The sequence below is a fragment of the Vipera berus genome (genome assembly GCF_964194415.1).
Source record: "Vipera berus genome assembly, chromosome: 2".
In the NCBI taxonomy this organism is placed as follows: domain Eukaryota; kingdom Metazoa; phylum Chordata; class Lepidosauria; order Squamata; family Viperidae; genus Vipera; species Vipera berus.
Window position 1 is genome coordinate 256509540 of NC_138203.1, and position 21116 is coordinate 256530655.

General features: G+C 43.3%; 1 protein-coding gene across 1 annotated transcript in view; it reads left to right on the plus strand.

Moving 5' to 3' along the window:
- Positions 1-1760: 1760 nt before the first annotated feature.
- PRICKLE2 (prickle planar cell polarity protein 2) overlaps positions 1761-21116 on the plus strand; it is a gene marked incomplete at its 3' end in the record, with an annotated part of 372656 nt that continues 353300 nt past the window's right edge. Inside the window, exons 1-2 of the mRNA XM_081316996.1 lie at positions 1761-1807; positions 2684-2769. Of these exons, the coding sequence (XP_081173122.1) occupies positions 1766-1807; positions 2684-2769 (128 nt within the window). The 5' untranslated portion in view covers positions 1761-1765. The remainder of the gene's footprint in view (positions 1808-2683; positions 2770-21116) is intronic.

Genomic DNA, 21116 nt, shown 5'->3' on the forward strand with positions numbered 1-21116 from the left:
GGAAATTGGCTGAAGCAAATTCTATGTTGGGTCCTCGGTGCTCTCAAGAGTTGGGTTGTTTTCTTGCCAAATGTTTCATTACCAAACTAGGTAACAGCACCAGTACTGGTAGGGAGTGCGGTTTGCTCTCATTTTATATACTAGTGGCTTCCCCTTTTCAGTTTTGGTGGGAGTGGTCTTGATTGGGCTGTTGTTTACTATTAGCTCATTTGTCTGAGTTGTTGGTTCCTTGATTGGGGTATTGTTTGCTTCTTGATTATTGGTCTACATTCATTATCAAGACAGAGAACAAGTCCTCAAGGCTTTAATTGTGGCCATCCGCATATTGGAACAAGGATATTTACCTGGTATTCTAAAAGTCAGAAGAACATCCATCCATCCATCCATCCATCCATCCATCCATCCATTCATCCATCCATCCATCCATCCTCTTATTTTACCTTGCTTCCCTTTGGGATGGGGGTCGGTCTTCTGGATTAAGAAAAAGAAACAAAAGCCCAACATAAAATCATCCCATCAATCTAACACAGCTCTGAGGTGGACCAAGATGGGAAAGGCAGAGAGAGATGAAGGAGGAAAAAAAAGGGAAGCTGGCGTTGGAGTATTGTGGCAACCCTCCATGAAGTATGCCATTCATTCTGGGTTGAGTGGCAGCTGGGATCACACAGCACCCTCAATCAGTAACCCAGGTTAAGAGAACGCAATAGCTGGGTTCACATAGCGTACTGTGGTGAACTTCCAGATCCCATTTAATGTAATGTGCAAACTCAGCCAGCCTGTGAGATGGTAATGGCTGAATCTGAACAACATGCTAGGCTAGTACTACTTTGTGGTTCAGCATGTGTGAACTGAGCCAATGCATGGAGACATAAAGTGGTTTATTGATATAGGAACGATTTGTTAACCCCAAATTAACAGTTGGGGATTTGATGTGTGGATTCACCTAAAAAAATACAGGGACGGGAAATGAATGAGGAAGGCAATTTTTACCTGTGAGAGGTGGGAGAGGAGAAATATATTTAGGATTCCCACATCATTTCTCCCCCCACTGCCTCTGGGTTAGTTATCCCTGACTTACTTCTTCATCACTTTGGGAAGCCAGAGGCTTTAGTAAACGGGAGCACTATTATAGCTTCCATTATTTGTTCTATAGCTCCGAATTAAAACGCATCGATTCCTTCGATCCTTTCCGACGCGTAATTATATAAGTTTCGTAGGAAAGCCCGCTCCACGTTCCCACCCGCGGGGGATTTGGTCTTCAACCGCCACTCCGTCCGGTCGAGCTTAGGAAACAACCCCGCGCTAGGATTGCGCTGCTGGGCGGGCGACTGAGCAAGCCGGGCGCAATACCTAGCCCTTCAGGGTTTCCGAAAGAAAGGCGGCTGCTTAAGTAAAGGCCGGGAGGGAAAGCGAAACGTAAGGCGCTAGAGCGCATGAAGGAGGCAGGCGCGCGCCCAGTCCCGACGGGAGCCCAAGACACGTGAGGTCAGCAGTCAGCACGAAGCCATCCCGGGGCCGAGGGGGAGGGGACCAGCAGCCGCCCAGGGCTGCGCGGCGGGCGAGTGGGAAGCCAGCGCGCCTCTCGCTCCGAGAAAGCCCCAGCTCAGACGCCGCCGCGCCGCTTCGCTGCCCAGAGCCCCAGCCTCCAGGTTGGGCCGTCTTCCCGGGCTTTCCCACGCCTTCGGGGGGGGGCGATTCCCGGGACCCGCCGGAGTCCGGCCCGCCAGACTCGACGCTCGTCCTTCGCCGGTGGGGAGCCGCTGCCATGTTCAGCCGGAGCTCTCGGAAGCGCTTCTCCAGCAGATCGGTGAGGGGACTTTACCCCACAAACACACACACAGACTCCCCCCGGCGCTCGTTGAGGGGAGGCGCGGGGGGGGGCGGCGGGTGGAATCGAGCGGCGGGGTTGCGATGTGGCGGGGAATCAATCCCCCTTTTCCGGAGCCGAGCGTCCCGTTTGGCAGCTCGGCTCCCTTTTTCAGACCCCAGCGTTGTGTCTGGGGGCACCTTCGGGACAGGACGCTGCCCTGCCCTGCCCTGCCCTCCCCCCCCCGCCCCGCCAATGCCTAAAGTCATTAAGCGGGTTACCGCATCCCTCAAGAGCGAAGTCAAAAGCCCGTTGACTCGCGGCTCCCTTTGTGCAGAAAGAATCGCGCCGGGGTCTCAGCTGGACATCTTCCGACACCCTCCCCCTGGAGGGGGGGGGCTCTCGGCTTCTCCCCCCTTGCCTCCCCCTCCCCTTCTTTTGAGAAGGCCAAGTCTCTGTCCTGAGTGAGCAGTTCCCTCGATTTACCTCTGTGGAATGAACACATTGTTGCTGTGTTTTTATTTATTTATTTATTATTATTTATTATTATTTATCATCATCATCATCATCATCATCATCATTATTATTATTACTGCTAAGCTTGTAAGCCGCCCTGAGTCTTCGGAGAAGGGCGGGATATAAATGGAATTAAAATAAATTATTATTATTATTATTATTATTATTATTATTATTATTATTATTATTATTATTATTATTATTATTATTATTATTATTATTATTTTAGGGATCCCAGGCCAGTCTAACACCCTCCCCTCTCTTCCCCTGTTTCTCAGTAGGCAGGTGTCATCCATCATCTGCTGGGTTCTGGCGGGTTTTCTGTATTGATGGAAATTTTTCTTCTTTTCTTAATTGAAGTTGACGGCCTTGGGGGAGTTGAAAAGGGAGCAGCCTTGCAACACCTGCGGAGATCAGTGTCCGGGCTTTGCGCTTCATAAATGGAGGTAAGAAAGCACACAGTTGGTACACAAAGCCCCCCCACACCTCTTTCCAGAGTTGTGAAAACAAAGGAGGGCACACCCACTCGCTGAAAAGAATAAGCTGTGAATGAGTGTGCTTGTGTGCTTTAAATGGGACCACCGTCGTGCCCCCACCCCACCCCCAGCGCACCAAGGAGGTTCTTGGTTGGATTGTTATGTTTGCAGTCAAGTTACTCAGCCTTCAGAAATAATGGACACAATGCTCAGGGCTTGTCGCTTTTGTTTTAAACACAAAGTTTGTGTGACTATCTGGCTTCATTTGTATAGAAGGCCTGCGTTGGCAACCTGTGGATCTTACTGTTTATTTGTCTCTGATTTTACCCTTCTGAGATCTGGTTATTTACTCGTGACTTCCTTCTAACAGAAGCTCCCAAATTCAAGATCGTTCTTTGCGGCTTGAATAGGAGCACTTGAGATGTTTCTGCTTGAAGGTCCACTCCCCCCCCCCTGCTTGGATCAATTTCTGACTGATCCTCTTGGGTGTCTTCTCCAAATCAGATGAAAGTCCTTCTGTTTCTGGAGGCTTCTCTGGATCCATCAGTTAAGGAAGTTCTCTCCTTCCATTTTTTTTGTGCAACGCTGGGCAGAGAAATGGAACATTGGCTCCCACCCCCCCACACCCCTAATTCATGTTTAGTCTGATGAAACAGGATTTTGAAGGAGACAAAAAAATATGCAAACTAATCAAGGAGATAACCAACCCACAAATAAAGAGAAGTTTCCTGACAGAACTATTTGCCTCCAGATGTTGTGGTTGCTCCAACACTGGAGGTTTTTAAGAAGCGATTGGACAGCTATTTGTCTGAAATAATGTAAGGTCTCCTACTTGAGCAGAGGGTTGGACTAGAAGACCTCCACGGTGCCTTCCAACTCTGTTATTCCTGGGTGGATTTTATTATGTGGTAGCTAAATGGTATGACATTTGTCTATAGGAAATATTTAGGCTACTCTATTCCTGCTAATGGGAACAACCTCTCCTTTTTAAAAAGAAAGTTGAAGAAACTGGCCCTTCTATATATTTTGGACACATTTAGAAGAGCCATTTCTGCCCAGCATTAACTTTCAGACCTTCACTTTCACAAGCCTAGTTATCCCTTAGAAGGCTAGAAAATATGAAGTTTGCAAATGTGTACATTCTCCTGGGTTCCATCTGGGGTTGCAACTCTCTCTTGAATACATTTTCTTTAGAAGTCAGATTTGTCATTGGGTGGTATGTGGAATATTTATCAGGTTTTGCCCTTTACGATAGTCAAACATGATCATTCACCTGCCTTTTGACATTGAATTGAAGCCTTTGGGCATTAAGGCTACAGTGCTAATACCGCTTGCACTTGGAATCAATTTCAATAGGAATGAGTACTAGTCAGATTTCACCCTGGAGATTAATATATTCCTGCCACAGGAAAGTCACACTTCACATTGCTTTTCGTCAAATTTGAATCTATTCTTTTGAATGGGTTGACATGTTAGGAAAGGGGCTGGAGTTAGAGCTACAATCTTTTTGATTTTCATGCTGTTGGTGGGATAGTGTAGGTTAAGTAGGATATTTGAAATGGTCCTACCTCCCCCCCCCTTTAAGATAAGGATTCTCCTAATTAATCCTCTAAGCCATTGGATTCTCCTGATTATAGAGATAGAAAGGCAGGGGTGCACGGCTGGAAGTCCGTGTGGCCCCAATTGAACTAGCAGTTTTCAGCCTTGCAGAGAGATTAATATGATTCAGTATTATTCACCAATTTATCCCATCCTTTATCTGACAGCTGAAGGTAGCACACATAAAGATCTCCCTTCACTTTTCCCCCACAACAATAACAATAAATTGGCATTGTGAGCTCTACAGAGGAAGTCAATTTGGTTTCCAAACCCTAGTCCATTATAATAAATCACTCATGACCTGGTCATTTCTCACCTGGATTACTGCAAAACATTCTACATGGGCTACCCTTGGAGAGTACTCAGAAGCTACAGTTGATTCAGAATGTAGCAGCACAGACAGGGTGACACATGTAACCCTATTGTTACATGAGTTGCACTGGCTGCTAATCTGCTTCCAAGTCCATTTCGAGATGTTGGTTATCACCTTTAAACCCACCCCACTCATTCTGGCAGAAGGAGCCCACTGACACCATGTTGGAGGGAATTGCCAACATTCCAGACGATAGATTCAAGATTCAGAAAGGTCTTGACAGACTTGAGCATTGGGCCCTATCCAACAAGATGCAGTTCAGTGGTGAGAAAAGTAAGGTCCTGTACTTAGGCAGGAAAAACCAATTGCACAGGTACAGGATAGGTAGTACCTGGCTCAACAGTTGTGTCTATGAGAGAGAACTAGGCGTCCTGATTGATCACCCTCAAGTATGAGTCAACAGTATGCTGCAGTGGGTCTAGGACAACTTGCTGTGGCCATCTTGCCACAGCCATCTTGCCACAGCCATCTTGCCATGGCCAACTTGCCATGGCTCTCTTCCCACAGCCAACCCAGTATGGTCATCTCCCATCCATCTGGGATAACTCAATGCAATAAATATTATCCACCTCTGTTTCTTCTACATTATTCCCATTTTTGTCCATGGAAATAATGTTGGCAGCTAATATTTATCGCGTTGAGTTATCCTGCATAAAATTGTTCTGCAGTAAGTTGTCCCACTGTGAATTGGCCACGAGTTGTCCTGTGGGGAGTTGGCCACAGCAAGGTGGCCATGCTGGGTTGGCTGTGGCAAGATGGCCACGGCGAGTTGGCCGTGGCAAGATGGCCACAGTGAGATAGCTGCAGCGAGTTGTCCCATTCTGGCTGCAGCTGCCCTGTAAGCTAAAACAGTCCTAGGCTGCATCAACAGAGATATAACGTCAAGATCACATGAACCAATAATTCTGCTGTGCACTGCACTAGGGAGGCCACATTGGGAATACTGTGTCCAGTTCTAGTCACCATGATACAAAAAAGAAAGAGTACAGAGAAAAGTAACAAAAATGATAAGGGGTCTAGAGACTAAATTGTATGATGAATGGCTAAGGAAACTAGTTTAGTTTGGCCTGAGTAAAAGAAGGCTTCCTGGTGATGTGATTGCAGTCTTCCAATACCTGAATGGCTGTCACAGGGAAGAGGGCATCAATTTAGTCTCCATAGCATCTGAGGATAGGCCTAGAAGCAATGGGTGGAAGCTCATCGGAGGGAAATCCAATCTGGAAACAAGAAATTTCTTGACAGTGAGAACAGTTAATCAGTGGAACAGCTTGCCTCCTGGAGTTGTGGGTACTCCATCACTGGAGGTTTTCAAGAAAAGATTAGACAACCATTTATCCAGAATAATATAGGGACTCCTACTTGGGCAAGGGGTTAGACTAGAAGACCTCCAAGGTGCCTTATAGCCCTATGGTTCTGTGATTCTACTAAGGATCCTATCAGCCAAGGAATTTAGGCTGGCGAGGTCAAGGAGAAAAACTTTTTCTGCTGTGTCCCTCGCCCTCTGGAATATCTTGCTGCCAGAGGTGAGATCCATCCCCAGCTTTGTGGCCTTCAGGAGGAGCCTTAAAACTTGGCTCTGCCAGTTGGTGGGGGCCCTGACTGAGATACTTTAGACCAGGGGTAGGCAACCTTGGCTCTTTTATGACTTGTGGACTTCAACTCCCAGAATTCCTGAGCCAGCACTTCCACGTCCACGAATCATAAAAGAGCCAAGGTTGCCTACCCCTGCTTTAGACTGCAAGTGACAGAAGTTTTTTTTAGTCTGTATTTAATCTTTGTAATTATAATTGTTCTTATGTTTAGAATTGTTTTTATATTTCTATTTTTACTACATTGCGAGCTGTCTAGAGTTGCTTTAAATAATGAACTGGGTGTCATAGAAATTTATTAAATAAATGAATGAGAGCAATTCTATTTAATTGCATTTAAAAATAACATTCAATTTTAATTGCATTCAAATTATATTATATTACAATTTTTTTTCTTACCCGTCTCCATTCCTTTGCAAGAACTCAGCTACTTATTACAACATGATTCTTACGTACACTTGGGCAAGAGAAGGTTATACACATCACAGTCAATGGAGGATTCTTGTTTGGTCAAGCCTAACCTAAGCTAAAAGAACTTTGAAGTTCTGCCGTGGTCTTTCCACTTCCTAACTTAATTGTCATTTTGCCTACAGCTGTCATTTGCCTACAGCTCGAGGCCTTAACTTCCAGCCAGTTAATACCTTCATGTTTCTGCCGCACAGGCATGTACTCGCCTCCCATTTTTATTAGAATGGGAATCTCCTCCAGCCCTGTACCATATCCTCCCTTTCTTTGTGATTCAGCATGGATTGTGTGGGTGCATTGGCAGTTGATGCAAAAGCTATTATTCATTTCAGGCTACAATTCCTACTTATTTTATTTATCAGCTTTTCAGTAGGACTTCACTATTGTAATTGTGCTACTGGGTGAGACTTTTGGGTGAGACTTCTAATGTTTTTCTTACTATTTTTTCCCATATAGAGATATACTGTTCCTTCTGTGCAGATCAGAATGCAAACTAGAACACCTATTCCTGAGGTGGAAAGTAATTAAATAAAAAACCAGAATAACGTTTTCAAACAATCTCTCTCTACCTGTCAGTCAGAAGCCAAAAATCCTAAATGATTCTGTTTATGAGAAGATAAATATGATTTAACTGTCTCAAGATAGCTTTATTTATATTTTAAAGAGTATTATTTTAGTGGTGAACAGGTATCACTGGGTTTTAGAAATCATCGTGGCAAATAGTAGAAGCATTATTTCCATTATGTTCAGGTTTCCTGTTTGAGTTTTCATTTTTAAGTAATCATCCTCTTCTTCCATTTTTCTGAAAGTTGACTGGCAGTATGAACTACTGCATGCACCTAGTTAGCATACTAAGTTGGAAAGGGTTTGAAAAATCATTGCAACAAAAAAAAACACTACACCATTCAAACACCGTGTTTAGAACAGCTGGCAACAACTAAATGTTGTTTCAAGAATCGGGCCAAACCGGAGTACATTACCTTTTGAGCTTGAAAGGGCTGCTTTTGAGTTCTAAACATCTTCAGCTTAGAACATTTTGTGCTCTAAGGAGAACAGTTACAGCTCAGGGTTGAAATGAGGGATCCTTGGTGCTCTCTGAGCTTGGTTGTTTTCTTGCAGATGTTTCATTACCCAAACAAGGTAATGATGATGTTACCTAGTTTGGGTAATGAAATCTCTGCAAGAAAACAGCCAGGCTCAGAGAACACCAAGGGCCCCTCATTTTGCAACCTCTTGTCCATTAAGACAAATAACAATTCCCACATACTCAAGTAGGCAGGCAGGACTTGCCTACTTGAGTATATGGGAGTCAGAGCCATGGCTGTAGCCCATTACAGATAATTCTTATGTCCTTGCACTTTCCATTCATCTCCTAGGAGTACGATGAGGAAGAAAGCGTAGAGGACGATGTCCTCTGTGATTTGGTCACGTTGAGCTAAGTTGGGCAGTGCCTGTCTATCTGAGCAGTCCTGAGAAGCTTCTGGGCAGTGGGAAGGATGAGGGGAAGATGGGTTCTCAATGCACAAAGACCGAAGATCAAAGTCTCCAATGAAGTTGTTGGGAGGCCTTTTTTTAGTGTCATAGTGTATGACTCCCGGTGGCGCAGTGGTTAGAATGCAGTACTGCAGGCTACTTCTGCTGATTCCCGTCTGCCAGCAGTTTGGCAGTTCAAGTCTCACCAGCTCAAGGTTGGCTCAGCCTCTTCAATCCTTCGGAGGTTGGTAAAATAAGGACCCAGATTGGCTGACTCTGTAAACCACTTAGAGAGGGCAGTAGAGCACTCTGAAACAGTATATAACTCTTAAGTGCTATTGCTATCTTTGTGTGTGGAAACAGATGTGTCTTTGTGAGAGATAGACTGCAAGGAAGGATGAATGGAAAAATTGTACTGTGAATGCAAGAGGAACGGTGGAGACATGTGATAGGAAGGCATGAATGAGTGAATGTGAGTGAAATTACTCCAAAGAGACAAGTAACATATAAACCAGTGTTTCTTAACCTTGGCAAGTTTAAGACATGTGGACTTCAACTCACAGAATTCCCCAGCCAGCTATGTATAGTATAAACCAGTATAGTATAAACCATTGCCGGCAATGGGGTGGGCACGGTTTCGGTGTGATGCATCCAGCCCACGGGCCGGCACTTTATCATGCCTGGTATAGACCATACATTTTGAAATGCTCATCACCACCAAGCAGCTTCCTGGCCAATAGTATATTCCTTAGATGTGGGCAAGTAGGGGCTCTTTGGGAGGGGGGGTGTTGCTCTTGTTGTTGTTAGTTGTAAAGTCATGTCCGACCCATTGCGACCTCATGGACAACTTTTCTCCAGGCCTTCCTGTCCTCTACCATCTTCTGGAGTCTATTTAAGCTCACGCCTACTGCTTCATTGACTCCATCCAGCCATCTCATTCTCCATCGTCCCATTCTTCTACTGCCTTCAATCTTTCCCAGCATTAGGCTCTTCTCCAGTGAGTCCTTCCTTCTCATTAGGTGGCCAAAGTATTTGAGTTTCAAATTCAGGATCTGGCCTTCTAAAAAGCAGTCAGGGTTTCTTATGGTCCAACTTTCACAGCCATACATTGCAACTGGGAAGACCATAGCCTTGACTATACGCACTTTTGTTGACAGGGTGATGTCTCTGCTTTTTAGTGTGCTGTCTAGATTTGCCATGGCTTTCCTCCCCAGGAGCAAGCGTCTTTTAATTTCTTGGCTACAGTCCCCATCTGCAGTGATCTTGGAGCCCAGGAAAATAAAATCTGTCACTACCTCCATTTCTTCCCCATCTATTTGCCAGAAATTGAGAGGGCTGGATGCCATCATCTTGGTTTTCTTAATGTTGAGTTTCAAGCCCACCCTTGCACTCTCCTTCTTCACCTGCATCAAGAGGCTCTTTAATTCCTCTTCACTTTCTGCCATTAGAGTGGTATCATCTGCATATCTTAGGTTGTTGATATTTCTTCCGGCAATCTTAATTCCAACTTTTGATTCATCTAGCCCTGCCTTTCTCATGATGTGCTCTGCATATAAGTTAAATAGGCAGGGCAACAGTGTACAGCCTTGCTGGACTCCTTTCCCAATTTTAAACCAATCAGTGGTTCCGTGTCCAGTTCTCACTGTTGCTTCTTGACCCGCATATAGGTTTCTCAGGAGACAAATAAGATGGTCTGGTACTCCTATCTCTGTAAGAAGTTGCCATAATTGTTGTGATCCACACAATCAAAGGCTTTAGCATAGCCAATGAAGCAGAAGTAGATGTTTTTCTGGAACTCCCTAGCTTTCTCCATGTTTTTACTGACTGTATAGAGCTTCTCCATCTTTGGCTGCAGAGCACACAGTCAATCTGATTTCTGTGTTGACTGTCTGGTGATGTCCATGTGTAGAGCCGTCTCTTGGGTTGTTGGAAAAGAGTGTTTGCTATGACCATCGTATTCTCTTGACAAAATTCTATCAGCCTGTGCCCTGCTTCATTTTGTACTCCAAGGCCAAACCTGCCTGTTATTCCAGTTATCTTTTGGCTTCCTACTTTAGCATTCCAATCCCCCATGATGATAAGGACATCATTTTTTTTGGTGTTAATTCTATAAGGTGCTGTAGGGCTTCATAGAACCAGTCATCTTCAGCACTGGTGGTTGGGGCATAGACTTGGACTACTGTGATATTGAATGGTTTGCCTTGGATTCGAACTGAGATCATTCTGTCATTTTGGAGATTGTAACCCAGTATTGCTTTTCCTACTCTTTTATTGACTATGAAGGCTACTCCATTTCTTCTGAGGGATTCTTTCCCGCAGTAGTATACCTGATGGTTATCTGAATAACCATAATTCACCCATTCCTGTCCATTTTAGCTCTTGTCATCTCTTGTTTGAACATGTCCAGCTTGCCTTGATTCATGGATCTTACATTCCAGGTTCCTATGGAGAAAAAATCTTTATAGCATCGGACTTTCCTTTCACCACCAGACACATCCACAGCTGAGCGTCCTTTCGGCTTTGGCCCAGTCGCTTCATTCTTTCTGGTGCTACTAGTACTAGCCCTCTGCTCTTCCCCAGTAGCACATTGGACACCTTCTGACCTGAGGGACTCATCTTCCAGCGTCATATCTTTTTGCCTTTTGGTACTGTCCATGGGGTTTTCATGGCAAAGATACTGGAGTGGGTTGCCATTTCCTTCTCCAATGTTGCTCTTTACAGATCTATTAATATGCCTGACAGAAATAGAAAATAGAACAAAATAAAACCAAATCTTTCAGGGAAACGCGCAGCTTCAGAGAACATACATCAATTAACCACTGAGATCCTTACACTTGATTTTCCTCAGTCTTTTATCTGTACATTTTTTGCTGTGAAATGTAAATTGGGCTTGGGGGCTTCAGAGATGAAAATTTATGGGATACCTTGGGGAGATTAGAGTTTCTAAGCCCACAATAGATTCAAAAAGCAAATCATCCCACTTGCTTATGGAAGCATTTTTGCATTTATTATCATCATGTAGAATCTTATGTTGTCTGATTAGCTGTGATTTCTGTTTATGAGTGATCTGGGCAACCCTGATATCGACCTGGTAAAATTTTGCTTTAGGTAAAACATTAAAGGAGCTATTTAAAAGTCAACTCTGAAAATTGGAGTCTGCTTTGATTGGACCCTTCTGTTCTTTTTACTGCTGGATATATCTCTTTAAAAGGAAAAAAGAATGAAATATATTATTATCTTCAGAGAATTTGAAAGCATCATTTTCTTCAGTTTGTTCTTTGAAGTGAACCATTAAGACTCTGTGACCTTTGTGTAGGTTTACAAGAAGTATAGAAATCACTCCATTCTTCCCTTAAATTGTTTTTTCAAATGATCTGAAAGAACAGTTCAACTGAGAAAAGTGATCTACATCAAAATTGGTGGAGAGCAATCATGGATAATCTCATGTTATAATCAAGTTGGACAGCATCAGTAGCAGAAAGCACTTAGCAATGTAGCAATACCTCTTAGACTTATATACCGCTTCAGAGTGCTTTACAGCCCTCTCTAACCAGTTTACAGAGTCAGCACATTGACCCCAACAATCTGGGTCCTCATTTTATCAAACTCGGAAGGATGGAAGGCTGAGTCAACCCTGAGCCAGTAAGAATGGAACTGCTGGCAGTCGGCTAGCAGTCAGCAGAGCTAACCACTGCGCCACTAACCCACTTCCTCTTTTGTTGTCCCTTCCATTTCTCTTGCTCTTGCTATGGGTCTCAGCAAAATGCATCTTCATCCAGAGTAGCCTGTAAGAAGTTGCAATGATAGCATGCCAGGGGAGAGGGCTGAGGGAGGCCATAATTTACTGTCAGGCCCCCAAACCAAGAAAGACACATTATGATTCTTCCAAGGAGAGGTCTTTATTGTTTCCATACCTGTAGAGAGAAGCTTGCTAGACTAAGCACTCTACTATCTCCATCTGCCATATACTCTGAGAACTGTTAGTTCTTCACCCTCTTTCTCACACATGTAGTATATGGACTGAGTTGTCTCTTATTCCTCTGGAATGCATGCCCTCCCTCCAGGGATTCCAGACTTCTACAGTACATTCCATCACTTTCACTGATTGGAAGGTTGACTGGGCCTTGCAGGATCATACTGAACCTCTTTGCCTAATTACTGTGTTCAGTAAGACTTTAAGGCTGAAAGATAGTAAATAACAACAACACTTCATTATTTATGATTAGTCATTAGATTTATATTTTACTGCTCCTTCAGGAGCTCAAAATGGTAAATGGAACACTCCTTCTTCCTTCACTTGTTAATCCACAACAACAATCTTATTAAGTAAGGCTGAGAAAGAATGAATGACTAGCTCAACATCATTCAGTACGATTCCATAGTGTGAAGGTGGACTTGAACTAGTCCAACATCTTAACTACTGTGTTATATTGGCTTGTAAGAGTCTAAGCCATCTTTGGCTTTAAAGATAATTAGTGCCTAGTAAACAGCTGACTAAAAGTACAGATCCTTTATTGAAGACATTATCTGATTTATGTATTTTGCTGTCCTATTTTCCATCAATTAACCTTACATAGTAATCAAGGTAAGTTTTAACCAAGATAAGAATCACCATTGCTAAATCTAATCACCTCTGGCACACTAGATACAATTGTGTAAAGGTGCTTTTGCCACAATTACTATTTGTGAATCAAGTGACAGACAGAGGGAACAAAGCATTGATCAAAACATGCTGAACTTTAGTCTCTGATTCCATTCTCCTATGTACCAACAGCTCTGACTTATTAGGGTTTAATGTCAGTTTGTTTTTTCTTATCTAGCCTGTTATTAATCATAGATAACATTTGGGGGCATAAAAATGTCATTCAAATAAGACAGTAATGAGTAAATGAGCAATTGATGATTCAGAATTCTGGATAATCTCCTTCAGTGGTTTCATGTTGATACTGAACAATACGTGGGCCCGGCAGAATTTGTGGGATGCTGTAGATCAGTGGCTTGAACAGCAGTGATCCATAACACCTTTTGGTAACTACGTTGCAGAAAGCCTGGAATCATCGATGACATTGAAATTCATCAAGATCAACCCAGTAAGTGCAGGAAGAGATAAAATTGGACAATATGGTGGAAAGTATATTAATACTGACCCAGCTACCCAAATATAGCAACCACATGACAAAACTTCAGATCAGAAATATCAGAAAGCCTCCATCACTGGAGGCTTTCTAAAAGAGACTGGACAACCATTTGTCTGAAATGGTATAGGTTTCCAGGGTTACAGGAAAAGACGGTCAATGGTTTTGAAGGTGGAAAAGCGCTGTATGCCCCAACAGCGGATAAAATGGCAGAACCATCTTCTAGGAAAAGGGAAACTCTGATTTCAAACCTCCACTGCCTTGTGGCTATATCTACTACTGGAAGAGGCTTCAGGAGTCAACCTCGAGGTAAAATCCGGAGCCGGAGTCCCGGAAGCAGTTTGTGACTGTGTACAATCACGTTCTGGTAACTCCTGTGACGCTGCTGGAACTAATCATATCGGCCTCGCTGTTCCATTGGACTATTTCAGCAATGTGGAGAGGGGGGATCTGCTGCTTGGGTAACAGTCTATCCTCCATATTAATCGACCCAGCCCTCGTGCTCTGGAGAGGACACTCCAGCTTTGCATACAGCATTGAAACAACATGGGGAATGGCAGTTACCGGTTATAAGTCTTTGCTTGATTGACATAGAGTGTGATGCCAGGGGCCACTTTCGATGGTGGGAGAGGTCATTGTACCTCACTGGGCAGCTACCACCTGACTTAAGCTGGGCAGCCCCCAGCCAGTAAGGTGCTGCCCTGCCACAGTCCGCTAACCTCACAGGGTGCATGGGGTTTAGGGTCAAAGCCAACAAGCAGATTGATAACTCTGCACCATGCAACAAACATAAGAAAATTTTAGTCCTAAAGTTGGGCACTTGGAATGTTCGGACAATGACCCCTGGCCTTTCTGATGATTTGCAGGAAATAGATGACATACTTAAGACAGCTGTCATCGACATGTAGCTGAGCAGACTGCAGATGGACATTGTTGCCCTTCAAGAGACAGGGCTGTCATACTCGGGATCTGTTAAGGAGAGAAACTTCTCATTCTTCTGGCAGGGAAAACCATCGAATGAGACTAGGGAATATGTGGTTGGCTTTGCGGTCAGAAACATCCTACTAGGATTCATTACTCCACCTGCTGCAGGAAGTGAAAGAATTCTGTCCCTGCAGTTCCACTCATCAACAGGGCTGGTTACTCTTATTAGCGCATATGCACCGACATTATCATCTTCAGTAGAATCCAAAGACAAATTCTACGACGATCTGGCTGCTACTATCAAGAAAATCACTGAGAAAGAATCACTGTTTATCCTTGGTGATTTTAATGCCAGAGTTGGAGCTGATTATAGTTCTTGGCCCACCTGTTTAGGTCAGTTCGGTGTCAGGAAGATGAACGAAAATGGCCAACGCCTGCCAGAGTTTTGTTGCTACTACAATTTTTGTGTTAGCAATACATTCTTTAAAACAAAGCCTCAATACAGAGTCTCTTGGAGACATACAAGATCGAAGCATTGGCACCAGCTTGACTTGATTCTTACCAGGCACTCCAACCTTCCCAGTATTACAATCACACGCAGCTACCAGGGCACTTATTGTGATACAGACCACTCCTTGGTGTGCAACAAAATAAAACTGAAAACAAAGAGATTGCATCACTCAAAAAAGGAAGGAAGACCACGAATTGACATCAGCAAGACCCTCAATCAGGGCAAAGTGGAGGAATTTGCACAAGCACTCAAAGAAACTCTCCCAGGCCCAGCTGAAGCAAACGCATCTGAACGATGGGAATATTTCAAGAATGCAGTTTATAACACCACCTTATCAGTATTTGGTAAAGAGATCAGAAAGACAGCAGATTGGTTTGAAGCCCATTCGAAGGAGCTGACGGCAGCCATCGAGGAAAAAAGGAGAGCTCTAATTGCATATAAAGCCTGTTCCAGTGAGCACAACCTACAGGTTCTGCGAGCTGTTTGTAGCAAAGTCAAACAGACCGCCAGGAGATGTGCTAATGACTATTGGCTGAAGCTTTGCTCTCGGATCCAGATAGCATCTGACACAGGCAACATCAAGCGGATGTATGATGGCATCAAGCAGGCCTTAGGTCCAACATAGAAGAAATCTGCCTCTCTGAAGTCTGCTACAGGCAAGGTTATCCAGGACCGAGCACAGCAGATGGCACACTGGGTGCAGTATTACTCTGAGTTATATTCCAGAGAAAATGGGGTAACTGAAGAAGCATTAAATAATATTGAGTGCCTGCCTGTCTTGGAGGAGCTTGACAGTGAACCAACTTTAGAAGAACTAAATGCGGCTCTGGATTCCCTTGCCTCTGGCAAGGCACCCGGAAAAGATAACATCCCTGCCAAAATTCTGAAGTGCTGCAAAGAGAACATCCATACCGAACTGCATGAAATCTTCTGTCTTTGTTGGAGGAAAGGTGGAGTGCCACAGGACATGAAGGATGTAAATATCGTCACGCTGTATAAGAACAAAGGCGACAGGGGTTACTGTAACAACTACCGCGGCATCTCTCTTCTCAGTGTTGTAGGGAAACTGCTTGCCCGTGTCATACTGAAGAGGCTCCAGGTGCTTGCAGAGACAGTCTACCGAGAATCACACTGTGGATTCCAAGCCAACAGGTCCACTACTGACATGGTATTTTCCCTTAGACAGTTGCAGGAGAAATGCAGGGAACAAAGACAGCCATTTTTCGTAGCCTTCATAGATCTTACGAAGGCTTTTGATTTGGTTAGTAGGGATGGCCTTTGTAAAATTCTCCCCAAGATTGGATGTCCACCTCAGCTCCTCAACATCATCAGGTCCTTTCACAAGGAAATGAAGGGCACTGTAGTTTTTGATGGCTTTACATCAGATTCCTTTGACATTCGAAATGGAGTGAAGCAGGGCTGCGTCCTCATGCCAACTTTATTCGGGATCTTTTTTGCTGTCATGCTGAAACACGCTTTTGGAACTGCAACAGAGGATATTTATCTCTAGACCAGATCAGATGGAAAACTCTTTAATCTCTCTAGATTGAGAGCAAAGTCTGAAGTCCAGCTGAAATGCCTATGGGATTTCCTCTTCGCTGATGATGCTGCCATTACTGCTCACTCTGCTGAAGACCTTCAACAACTTATGGACTGCTTTAGCAAAGCCTGCCAAGACTTTGGACTAACAATCAGCCTGAAAAAAACACAAGTAATGGGTCAGGACGTGGATTCACCTCCCTGCATTACAATCTCTGCACAAGAACTGGAGGTCATCCATGACTTTGTGTACCTCGGCTCAACTATCTCTGACACTCTCTAGATACTGAGCTGAATAAACGTATTGGTAAAGCGGCCACCACATTTTCCAGACTTACAAAGAGAGTATGGCTTAATAAGAATCTGACAGAACATACAAAGATCCAGATCTATAGAGCCTGCGTCTTGAGCACACTCTTGTACTGTAGTGAGTCTTGGACCCTTTACGCATGGCAGGAGAGAAAGCTGAATACCTTCCATATGCGCTTCGACGTATTCTCGGCATCACCTGGCATGACAAAGTGCCAAATAGCACAGTCCTGGAACGTGCTGGAATTTCTAGCATGTATACACTATTGAAACAGTGATGTCTACTCTGGCTTGGGCATGTCGTGAGAATGGCTGATGGTCAGATTCCGAAAGATCTTCTGTATGGAGAACTAGTGCAGGAAAAGCGCCCCAGAGGGAGACCAGAGCTGCGATATAAGGATATCTGCAAGAAGGATCTAAAGGCCTTGGGAATGAACATTAACAGCTGGGAAACCTTGACCTCTGATCGTTCAGCCTGGAGGCTAAAGACGCAGCATGGCCTTCTCCAATTCGAAGAGACACTTGTGCGGCAGGCTGAGGCAAAGAGGCAGTCCCGGAACCAGCAAAATCTGGGGACTGGACAGGGGACAGATTGTATCTGCCCTCAGTGTGGAGGGGACTGCCACTCTTGAATTGGCCTTTTTAGCCACACCAGATGCTGCTTTAGGACCTCTTTCCAGAGCACGCTACCAAAGTCTCTTGAGACTGAAGGATGCCAATGAATATAGGGTCTTCTGCTTGAGCAAAGGGTTGGACTAGAAGACCTCCAAGGTCCTTTCCAACTCTATTATTTTATGTTCTATGTTCTAGATGGAACATCTAATCAATGAGTTAGATTTTCTGTAGACCACAGCCATTCTATAGCCCGCCTTTGTTTCTTTACAATGGCTGGGTTGCAGCCTTCTATACAGTATATCTCCCATTATTACTTATTACTCTGATGTTTGCTCCCAGGCTAGTTTTCTTGATTTTCAGTAGCCCAGATTCTTTCTGTTCTGAAATACTACCAAAATATAGATAACGTTATACATAATCTGGTTAATAAGCTGCTTGCCTCCATTACTTAATTACAGGATGCCATAGCATTTTAAAACTATGTCTTCTGTTAATGAGCTTGATTGTATAAAGTTTGCAAAACACTTCTATAGATTGTGGTTCAAAATCTGCTACTGGGAAGTAGGAAATAAAATAGATCACATGACCTCCCCCCCCCAAAAAAATCTCTGGGATAATTGTGAGTTCCAGCTAGAAACAGCAGTTCTGCAGAATCTCAGGGGTGGTGATCTTTCCTGGCTCTGTTTCCTGAGACTTTTTATCCTTGGACTCCCTGTTTGTTAAACTTGAGCCCTTTTTAATACAAAGCTGATATGCTCAAATCTTTCATCCTAGATCAGGGGTATCAAACTCACTGCATCACCTGATGTGTCGTGACGTATCGTGACTTTTCTTCCCTTGCCGGAGCTGGGGTGGGCACGGCTTCCGCGTGACTCATCCGACCTGCGGGCTGGCAGTTTGACACCCCTGTCTTAGATCTTCCATGCAATCCTCATTATAAGCTTCACAATGGCTTGTCAACCATCAGGCTTCTATTTGAATTAATTAATGAGGACAATTAATGAGTGTCAATCCATGGGAGGTCTGACTGCAACAATAAGCTCCCTCCAACCCCCACCCTAGCTTGATTTTTAGGCATATGTCTCGCCCCAAAACTAGTGCTTATTTTGGGGGTAGGGCTTATATTAGGCCCACCCCCCAAAATCAAGCTAGGGCTTATTTTGGGGGTAGGTCTTACTTTCAGGGAAACACGGTAGCAATAGAACTTATACACCACCACGGTTTACAAAGTCAGTCTATTGCCCCCAACAATCTGGGTCCCCATTTTACTGACCTCAGAAGGATGGAAGGCTGAGTCAACCTTGAGCTGGTTAGGATTAAATTCCTGGCAGTGGGCACAGTCAACCTCCAATACTGCATTCTAACCACTGCACCACCAATGGTATCATATCAGCATACGAAGAATTAAAGAGGAAATGGTGGAAGATTTTCTGCATTTTTAGTCATGCTACTGTCGAAGTTTCAAAGCAAGTTTTTTCCTGCTGCAACAGTTATTGCTTCTCAGCTTGCCAACAAACTCAGGGGGGAGGGTCTCCGATTGGAATGCAGACTTCAAAGATTAAGGAAGCAGACCATGGGAACCAAGGAAATTTACCAGGTGTCTGGCCAGACCCAGAGATACTTTCTCATAGCAATATTGCTGCATTTAATTGGGCATCGTGACCTGATCCAGAGAGGATCAGGAGAGAGAGAATTCTATGCTTTCATTATGTAGGGCTTGGGTGGGATTTTGCCAGAGCTGGTTTTGCTTTCATTAGTGCCGAAGTGATGTACTCAATAAAGTTTTACATTAAGAGATCAAAATGTCTCAAAGCTGTTTGCTTGATTGGGTTCATCAGTCGTAACATTGACAACTTTTTTTAAAAAAAGTTTGTATTTTAGGAGGTATTCTTCATTTTTAAGGCTTTGATCTACACTTTTTCTGGTACATTTAAGATAATTGAATATATATTCACGAGGTATCTATTTGAGAGCAACTTACTGTTATTTCTTAGATGTCCATCTTTGAAAGTAAAAATAATGTGATGCCTTTCAATGGTTAAAATAGTTACCTTAAAACAAATTGACTGGAATCCAGAAGATGCTGGAATGCTAATTTGTACACACACTGTGGGGTGAATAAAGTCCTAATATCATGCATTTTGAAGTCTAAAACTCTTTGACTATTTCATATCAAGCCCATGGGGAATGTGGCCTTATGGAATGAAATGAAATTCCACAAACTTTTTAGGGGTGGGTTTGCTGTGTTCTAACCAGATCTATTTTGCATTAAACTGCTAGCCATTCAGCTTGCTAACAAGCTTTGGTCCTTAAATAAAGCTGCCACAGAAGCCCAATGACTGAATGGCTATTAGGAGTGCCTTTTTTTTGCATAATGTCCCTCCTTTTCACAAAAAAATGTAAAAAGCCCTTCTCTAACAAGAGAAGGGAGAAGGGGATTTATAGCCTGTCCCTAATGCAATTAGAATGAATAGCTCAGCCTTTAAGGGCAAACAAATGGAAGAAACAAGCTGCAACTGCCACCATGAAAGCCTTTGATTAAAATCGCCTTTTTGGCAAGATCCTGTCTAAATGTACAAACATCTTTTGGACAAGCTGTCCGGTATTCCAGGAAATTAATAAAAAAGATATATTTTCTCATCAGTTTGCTGTGTGCACGCATCTTGGCTCTGGATTATATATTTTTGTTCTTGCTGGGAATTTTGTTGCTATAGTTTCCTCTTTTCTTCCTTTTCTTTTCTTTTTTTGGTTGGTAGCTTAAAATATCAGAATAGTCTCTTTAGTGATGTATAAAAATCCCATTAGAGTTCTGATTCCCTCCCCTACGGATAGTTTCTAGGGGGGAAAAAGTCTATGATCTTCCTTCCTCTCACTTTTTATCACATTGTGATGCTATGCCACATTTGTAGGTTCTTACTGTTTTGCTTTATCTTGGGGAACTTGCATCTTTGGTTTTGAATAAGTATTTCAAGAGTGTGATTTGAATAGATCTGGGCCAGAGGAAATTGAGCATGCTTGGTTTGGCTTAAGCAGCACTTGAGCTAATTTTCCTATCTTTTCATGTTACGATTCGTGCCTTTGGGGCCTTTGTAGCAATGGATGTTATCCTGTGATCACAAATGTTCTTGGGTACTGGAAGTTCTTGCAATACTGTCCCTTCAAATTTGGATGCTAGAATTAGAGAGATTTGATTTAGGCACATTGAAATTGATGTAATTAATCAGTAAAACATTATGGGGGAAAAGCTTATATTTCTGAATTTGAAATGTTTGTGCAAAGCCCAAAATTAAATCTTGACTTTGACTGAGGAACCAGTTGACCAAGTACAGTATAAGGTGTGTTATCCATATGGGATCATATGTACATATATGGGCTTGTGTGTCTCAGTGGATCAAATACATTTCCAAGTATATAATGTTGAATTTGTGCAAAATCCTCATTTGAATTCATATGTTCAGTTTTCCAGCTGCTCAGACTAACAGACCTTATTGCAGATTTTGAACGTTGTCCGGTTTTGAATGCTGTACTCTGTTAATACAGCCACATATGACACCTTCTTATTGGTGTGTCTGTTTATATCTTGTGTGTTAGAACATAAGATATTTTCCAGTTTTATTCTGATATGCCAGAGGCTTGTTTTCTACCTTATGTTAAGAATACTTTAGAATTTCCATAGAAATACAGTATTATTCTACAGCTTCCCCATCTGCCTCTACTTTCTGTTTTCAGAAAGTCCCAAGGAAAACCAGCCTCACAATATCTTCATCTGGTATTTGAAGAGTGAA